The 8,427-nt window shown below is 64.9% G+C and overlaps 1 protein-coding gene across 7 annotated transcripts in view; it reads right to left on the bottom strand.

Annotated features, from left to right (window-relative positions):
- Positions 1–3,527: 3,527 nt before the first annotated feature.
- Positions 3,528–8,427, bottom strand: part of PPP1R1B (protein phosphatase 1 regulatory inhibitor subunit 1B) — a 155,452-nt gene continuing 150,552 nt past the window's right edge. For 2 of the 7 annotated variants that reach the window (XM_062629822.1, XM_062629820.1), the window contains 7 exons: positions 8,097–8,157; positions 7,091–7,113; positions 6,283–6,349; positions 6,010–6,138; positions 4,777–4,842; positions 4,552–4,683; positions 3,528–3,870 (listed from right to left, as the gene is read on the bottom strand). In XM_062629822.1, the coding sequence (XP_062485806.1) occupies positions 3,782–3,870; positions 4,552–4,683; positions 4,777–4,842; positions 6,010–6,138; positions 6,283–6,349; positions 7,091–7,113; positions 8,097–8,157 (567 nt within the window). In that variant the 3' untranslated portion in view covers positions 3,528–3,781. Of the gene's footprint in view, positions 3,871–4,551; positions 4,684–4,776; positions 4,843–6,009; positions 6,139–6,282; positions 6,350–7,090; positions 7,114–7,224; positions 7,305–8,096; positions 8,242–8,427 lie in introns of those variants that run through there. The other 5 variants (XM_062629824.1, XM_062629823.1, XM_062629826.1 and 2 more) reach the window with 4 other exon arrangements.

Here is an 8,427-nt window from a genome sequence, read left to right as displayed (position 1 = left end):
AGCAGCGAACCCCAGCGGGAAGCAGTGCGAGAGACAGCGAGCTCCTGAGGCCGCACCGAGCAGCAGCACCCAGGAGGGTCCCCGCAGCACAGCCCCTGGTGCTGAGGCTCATCCTGTCCCCGGGGGAAAGGCCAGAGCAGCCCCTGCAAAGCCCCAGCGCCAGCACCTCCTCCGTGGCACCCCCCCCTTCCCCATCCCCAACCCTTTCACATTCAAATCACAAGGCTGCCATTAGCACCCGTTTGCATGTTAATGCCACCTCTTCCAGGGAGAAGCTTTTCCATCTTGTGACACGGCTTCTCCTTTCCTCCCTCGCCCCCACTTCCTATTAATGTGTCTTCCGAGCTCACATGACAGCTCCAACAGCTAATGCTCGTGTCACCTCGGCTGCCAGCGCCTGCAGAGCGAGACGGATGAGACCCTGCAGAGGCCCCGGCCGCAGAGCCTGAGCTTTAGGGAGGCCTTGGAAATACAAAGGGTGAAGAGGGGACACGAAACCTCACTCTCTAGAACAGCCCCAACCCACAGAGAGCGTGGCACTGGTCAGCACAAAGACAGGACCAAAGCAAGGGATCAACAGCCCCGTTCCACACAGGGGTTGGTCGGTATTCCTTGAGAAAAAGCTCCTGAAGGGGAGACCTGAGAGCAGCTCCAGGGCCTAAAGGGGCTGCAGGAAAGCTGGAGAGGGGCTTGGGACAAGGGATGTAGGGACAGGCCAAGGGGAACGGCTTTAACCTGCCCGAGGGGAGACTGAGATGAGCTCTTAGGCAGAAGCTCTTCCCTGTGAGGGTGCTGAGGCGCTGGCACAGGGTGCCCAGAGAAGCTGTGGCTGCTCCATCCCTGGCAGTGTTCAAGGCCAGGTTGGACACAGGGGTTGGAGCAAGCTGCTCTATGGAAGGGGTCCCTGCCCGTGGCAGGGGTTGGGGCTGGATGGGCTTCAAGGACCTCACAGGGTGGTGCCACGAAGGCACCGGGGCTGCACACCCGAAGATGCCGGGATCCCACCTCCTGCCCGGCACCACCGCCAGGAGCAAGGGCACTGCCATTGCCTCGGGGGCAGCACAGTCCGGTCCCTGGAGGGGGCCACCGGCAACCGCTCACCGCAGCCCCAGGGAAAAGGGGGCCCCTCTGTGCCCCAGGGCCTGGGGCTGCCCCTGCTGCCGGCAGCAGGGCTGCAGCCCCTCGGAACAGCCCCCCACGCCCCTTGTTAGTGCTGTGCACCTGCACGGCAACCAGCCCCATGTCAATGGCCACCAGCCCCGTGTCAATGGCCACCAGCCCCATGTCAATGGCCACCAGCCCCGTGTCAATGGCCACCAGCCCCGTGTCAATGGCCACCAGCCCCATGTCAGTGGCAACCAGCCCCATGTCAGTGGCCACCAGCCCCATGTCAGTGGCCACCAGCCCCATGTCAGTGGCCACCAGATCCATGTCAGTGGCCACCAGCCCCATGTCAGTGGCCACCAGATCCATGTCAGTGGCCACCAGCCCCATGTCAGTGGCCACCAGATCCATGTCAGTGGCCACCAGCCCCATGTCAATGCCCACCAGATCCATGTCAGTGGCCACCAGCCCCATATCAATGCCCACCAGCCCCATGTCAGTGGCCACCAGCCCCATGTCAATGCCCACCAGATTCATGTCAGTGGCCACCAGCCCCATGTCAGTGGCCACCAGCCCCATGTCAGTGGCCACCAGATCCATGTCAGTGGCCACCAGCCCCATGTCAATGCCCACCAGCCCCATGTCAATGCCCACCAGCCCCATGTCAATGCCCACCAGCCCCATGTCAATGGTCACCAGCCCCGTGTCAGTGGCCACCAGCCCCATGTCAATGGCCACCAGCCTCATGTCAATGGCCACCAGCCCCGTGTCAGTGGCCACCAGTTCTGTGGCAGTGGCCACAAGACCCCTATCAATGGCCACCAGCCCTGTGTCAATGGCCACCAGCTCTCTATCAGTGGCCACCAGATCCATGTCAATGGCCACCAACCCTCTATCAGTGGCCACCAGCTCCATGTCAATGGCCACCAACCCTATGTTAATGGCCACCAGCCCCATGTCAGTGGTCACCAGCCCTGTGTTATTGGCCACCAGCCCCGTGTCAATGGCCACCAACCCTATGTCAATGGCCACCTGATCCATGTCAATGGCCACCAACCCCATGTCAATGGCCACCTGATCCATGTCAATGGCCACCAACCCTATGTCAATGGCCACCTGATCCATGTCAATGGCCACCAACCCTATGTCAATGGCCACCAACCCTATGTCAATGGCCACCTGATCCATGTCAATGGCCACCAACCCTATGTCAATGGCCACCAGCCCCATGTCAGTGGCCACCAGCCCCATGTCAACAGGGCCAAGGCTCGGGCGCTCCGCACACACCCGGAGCAGCACCGTGACCGCATCACAACGCAACACCGGAGATCACCGGCACGGCCGCGACCCCCCCCCCCCCATCCACCGCTGTCCCCGCTCGGAGCTGCCGCTGCAACCCCCCGGGAACGGCCGCGCTCCGGGGCCCGTCGCCGGCTCCAAGGCCCCCAGACCCAGACCCAGACCCAGACCCAGACCCAGACCCAGACCCAGACCCAGACCCGGCCCCGGCGCCGGCGCCCCCCGGTACTCGCCGGTGCAGGCCCCATGCCCGGTGCAGGCCCCGCTCCCGCTCCCTGCCGCCGCCCGGTGCCGGCCCCGCCGGAAGCTGACCCCGGCACACGCAACTTCCGGCGCCGCTGCCACCTCTGACCCCAGGAGGGGAGCGCCAGAGCGAGGCTGCGCCGGCGCAAACCATGGCCGGCAGAGGGAGAAACCATTGTGTACACGGGGGGGGGCAATGGGGCTGGGAGGGACCATTCCCTTCCGGGGGGGGATCAGTGGGGCTGGGAGGGACCATTGCCTTTCGGGGGGGGATCAGTGGGGCTGGGAGGGACCATTCTCTTCCGGGGGGGGATCAGTGGGGCTGGGAGGGACCATTGCCTTTCAGAGGGGGGGGATCAGTGGGGCTGGGAGGGACCATTGCCTTTCAGAGGGGGGGGGATCAGTGGGTCTGGGAGGGACCATTCCCTTTCGGGGGGGGGGGGAATCAGTGGGGCTGGGAGGGACCATTCCCTTTCAGAAGGGGGGAGCAGTGGGTCTGGGAGGGACCATTCCCTTTCGGGGGGGGGGGGATCAGTGGGGCTGGGAGGGACCATTTCCTTCCGGGGGGGGAATCAGTGGGGCTGGGAGGGACCATTCCTCTCCAGAGGGGGTCAATGGGATGAGCGGGACCATTCCTCACAAGATGGTGGGGATCAGTGGGGCTGGGAGGGACCATTCCCCACCCGGGGGGGGGGTGTCAGTGGGGCTGGGAGGGACCATTCCTGTGAGAGAGGGAGGGTGTCCATGGGGCACCGGTATCTGACCCACAGCCCTGCCCCACAGCTCCCTGCTCTCGCCCCACCGATGCCCAGACCACCCAAACCCCGGGGGTCAGACCCCCCCTCCATGGCCTCAGCCCCCCCCCAGACCAGGCTCCATCCTCTCTGTACAGCCGTTTATTGCGGGCAGGGGGCTCGGCTCGATGTGGGGCAGGGGGGTCCCCCCACCAGCCCCCCGGCGGGGTCCCTGCCCCTCGCGTGGGACCCCCCAGTGCGAAGCGTGGTGGCCGTGGCCATGTGTGGGGCAGCACACGAAGCGCAGGCAGGGCAGCAGTGGGGCGATGGGGGGCAATGGGGCAAGGGGGGGGCACCGGCGAAGCTGCTGCAGCCGGGGGGGTGCTGGGTCCCGGTGCCGGTTAACTGGTACCCAGGGGGTAGGTGGGCGAATGGCGCTCGGTGCCGATGGGGCGAGATGGAACCTCGGCGAAGCCGACGTGTCGCCGCTCTGGGGATGGATGGAGGGATAATGGATGGAGGGAGCGATGGAAGGATGGATGGATGGGTGGATGGAGGGATGGAGGGAGGGAGGGAGGGAGGGAGGGAGGGAGGGAGGGAGGGAGGGAGGGAGGGAGGGAGGGAGGGAAGGAGGGATTGAAGGATAGATGATGGATGGATGGATGGATGGATGGATGGATGGATGGATGGATGAAGGGATGGATGGAGGGATGAAAGGATGGATGGAAGGATGGAGGGATTGAGGGTTAGATGATGGAGGGATGGATGGATGAAGGGATGGAGGGATGGAGGGACAGACAGATGAATGGACGAATGGATGAATGGATGGATGGATGAAGGGATGGAAGGAGGGATGGATGGAGGGGTAATGAATGGATGGAGGGAGGGATGGAGGGAAGGAGGGATTGAAGGATAGATGATGGAGGGATGGATGGATGCATGGATGGATGGATGGATGGGTGGATGGATGGATGGAAGGATGGAGGGATTGAAGGTTAGGTGATGGAGGGATGGATGGAGGGAGGGATGGAGGGACAGACAGATGAATGGACGAATGGATGAATGGATGGATGGATGAAGGGATGGAAGGGGGGATGAACAGGCAGAGGGTCAGGCGCCACCAGCACCAGAGGGAGACACCAGGGGCAGGAGGGGCTGACACCCCACATACCCCCGGTGCCGCCGTCCTCCTCTTCCTCTTCCTCCAGTCCTTCGGGATCCTCCGGGATCTCGGACACCGTCAGCGACTTCAGGTCCTGGCCGCGCTCCTCGATGCCGCCGGCGAACGACACCTTCTGCCCGCCTGCGGGACCCGGCTCCGGGGTGACCGGGCTGCAGGGGCCCCGAGCGCCGGCCCCGGCCCCCTCCCGCCTCCTCCCCGGCCCCATCCCGTTACCTTTCCGCTTGTGAGCCTTGGGGCCGCTGAAGTAGCTCCGCTCCGCTCGGGCCTGGCTCCCGGGCGCTGCTCGGGCGGGCGCGGATGAGCCGAGGGCAGAGGGAACCGCGAACGGCACCGCCGCAGCCCCGCGGGGCACGGACGCGCCTCTGCTCCCCCTGCGGACCCACCCTCGCCCCAAGGGCTACAGGGGATGGAGGCACCCGGCCCCGCAGCGCTGGGCTCCAGCATCCAACATCCCCGTCCCCGTGTCCCCCAGCATCCAACATCCCCGTCCCCGTGTCCCCCAGCATCCAACATCCAACATCCCCATGTCTGTGTCCCCCAGCATCCAACATCCCCATCCCCTTGTCCCCCAGCATCCAACATCCCCTTCTCCGTGTCCCCCAGCATCCAACATCCCCTTCTCCGTGTCCCCCAGCATCCAACATCCCCGTCCCCATGTCCCCCAGCATCCAACATCCCCGTCCCCGTGTCCCCCAGCATCCAACATCCCCATCCCTGTGTCCCCCAGCATCCAACATCCCCGGCCCCATGTCCCCCAGCATCCAACATCCCCATCCCTGTGTCCCCCACCATCCAACATCCCCGTCCCTGTGTCCCCCAGTATCCAACATCCCCATCCCCGTGTCCCCCAGCATCCAACATCCCCATCCCCCTGTCCCCCAGCATCCAACATCCCCATCCCCGTGTCCCCCACCATCCAACATCCCCGTCCCCATGTCCCCCACCATCCAACATCCCCGTCCCCGTGTGCCCCAGCATCCAACATCCCCGGCCCCGTGTCCCCGTCCCCATGTCCCCCACCATCCAACATCCCCGTCCCCGTGTCCCCCACCATCCAACATCCCCGTCCCCGTGTGCCCCAGTATCCAACATCCCCGTCCCTGTGTCCCCCAGCATCCAACATCCCCGGCCCCGTGTCCCCCAGCATCCAACATCCCCATCCCCCTGTCCCCCAGCATCCAGCATCCCCATCCCCGTGTCCCCCACCATCCAACATCCCCGTCCCCATGACCCCCACCATCCACCATCCCTGTCCCCATATCCCCTGGGCTCCAGAAATCCCAACTCCATGTCCCCAGGATCCAACATTCCTGTCCCCATGTCCCCCAGGATCCAATATCCTCATTCCCACCTCCCCCAGCATCTGACATCCCCATCCCCACACCCCAAGGCTTCAGTGCCCCTGTCCCCATGTCCCCCAGACCCCCACATCCCCATCCCGCTCACCAGGCTCCAGGGCACTGTCGGGGTCGCAGGCACGGGCCAGCTCATGCTCCCCATCATCGGCCTCCCCATCGGAGCTGTCCCCCCCGGCCAGGCCACCCTCCAGGTGGGACTGGACGATGCGCTGCACCGCTGGGGAGGCACCAGTGTTGGCACTGGGAGCACTGGTGTCTCCCCATGGAGCACCCAGAGAGGTGTGGGGAGCCCCGGGTGCCCCCAGCCCACCCCGCACAGCCCCGTGCCTCAGTTTCCCCATTCCCATGGCTCATGCAGTACCTTTGAGCGAGGGTGGGGTGTAGGCACACGGGTTGGTCCTCTTTGGTTTCAGCAGGCAGCTCTCGCGCTGAGGGAGGGAATGGCATCAGCAATGGGGTCCCGGTGTGTCCCCGTCCCATGTCAGGGGTCACCATGGACCCAGGGGAGCCAGGCACCCCATGGGGAGGTGGGTGCTGTAATGGGGGTCCTGCCATGGAGACCCCGGGATAGAGATGCTGTGATGGGCATCCTGCAGTGGGGACCGAGGGATGGAGATGCTGTGATGGGGATCCCTCAATGGGGACCCTAGGATAGAGATGCTGTGATGGGGATCCTGCAGTGGGGACCCCAGGATGGAGATGCTGTGATGGGGATCCCTCAATGGGGACCCCGGGATGGAGATGCTGCGATGGGGGACCTGCAATGGGGACCCTGCGATGGAGATGCTGTGATTGGGATCCTGCAATGGGGACTCTGGGGTGGAGATGCTGCGATGGGGGTCCCACAATGGAGACCCAAGACTGACACCCCCTCCCCAGCGATAAGGACCCTGCAATGGGGATCCAGTGTCAATGAGGACCCTGCATTGGGGGCCCCATGATGGAGACCCCAGCACTCTGTGGTGTCCCTGCGATGGTCACAGGGCTGTTTGACCGCAGCCAAACCCCAGAGCCTGTCTGGGCTCCGTGTCCCCGTCCCCGCAGTGCCAGCGCCGGGTGCCGGTGCCGGGCAGGGAACCGATAAGCGCGGAGCCAAACTGGGCCCTGATAACCCCCCGGTGCCCTGGGATGGGGAGCGGGGCTGCCCCGGGTGTCCCTGTGCCACTCACCTGGTAGGGCAGGGACTCGTCCTCTGGGTCGGTGGCAGCAATGGGGAGAGAAGAGTGAATGGGATAGGGGCTGATGGCACCCAGCAGAGCCAGGCAGGTCCCTGCCACCCCCAGACCCCTGCTCCAAGGGTTACCTGCCCACCAGGGACCTGCCACTGCATCCCGTCCCTGCCACCCCATTCCTTATGCGACACCCCATCCCGTCCCCGCCACCCCATTCCTTATGCGACACCCCATCCCGTCCCTGCCACCCCATTCCTTATGCGACACCCCATCCCGTCCCTGCCACCCCATTCCTTACGTGACACCCCATCCCATCCCTGCCACCCCATTCCTTATGCGACACCCCATCCCGTCCCTGCCACCCCATTCCTTATGCAACACCCCATCCCGTCCCTGCCACCCCATTCCTTATGCGACGCCCCATCCCGTCCCTGCCACCCCATTCCTTACGTGACACCCCATCCCATCCCTGCCACCCCATTCCTTATGCGACACCCCATCCCGTCCCTGCCACCCCATTCCTTATGCGACACCCCATCCCGTCCCTGCCACCCCATTCCTTACGTGACACCCCATCCCATCCCTGCCACCCCATTCCTTATGCGACACCCCATCCCGTCCCTGCCACCCCATTCCTTATGCAACACCCCATCCCGTCCCTGCCACCCCATTCCTTATGCGACGCCCCATCCCGTCCCTGCCACCCCATCCCGTCCCTGCCACCCTATTCCCCATGTGACACCACACCCCCTCCCTGCCACCATGCCCCATCCCTGATGTCCCAAGCCATAGGTGACACCCGCATCCCATCCCACCACCGCGCTCCCTCCCCGCTACCGTGTCCCATCGCGGGTATCTCACACCGTGCATGACACCACACCCCATCCTTATCACCGCATCCCATCCCTGCCACCACATCCTATCAGTGACACCAGCTGTCCCCTGACACCACGTCCATCCCATCCCTGTCCCGTGTCCCATTCCCGGCCGCTGCGCTGCTCACCTGGGGATGAGTGCTCGGAGAGCTGGAAGAGCATGGCCGGTGTGGGCCTCCGCCGCCGGATCTGGGGCACAGCGGGGTGTCACCGGCTGGGGACACGCAGCGTGCCCGTCCCCTGCACCCCGGGGCCAAGGGCCCATGCACACGCCTGCACGTGTGTCATGCGTGGCTATGTACGTGCATGCATGTGAGCACGGGTGCTGGCAGGGACCGTGTGAGGCCGTGGCCCCATCCCGGGGTCCCCACGATGTCCCCAGTCCCCTCTAGCCCCTGCCCGGTCCCTCCGTGAGGGCTCTGGGTCCGGCGTGTGCCTGGGACGTCCCCTTGGGCTGGG

The sequence above is a fragment of the Pezoporus occidentalis genome, unplaced genomic scaffold (genome assembly GCF_034315485.1).
Source record: "Pezoporus occidentalis ecotype Australia unplaced genomic scaffold, CSIRO_AGI_Poc_V1 ctg341, whole genome shotgun sequence".
Lineage (NCBI taxonomy): Eukaryota > Metazoa > Chordata > Aves > Psittaciformes > Psittacidae > Pezoporus > Pezoporus occidentalis.
This window is presented reverse-complemented; position numbering and strand designations above follow the sequence as displayed.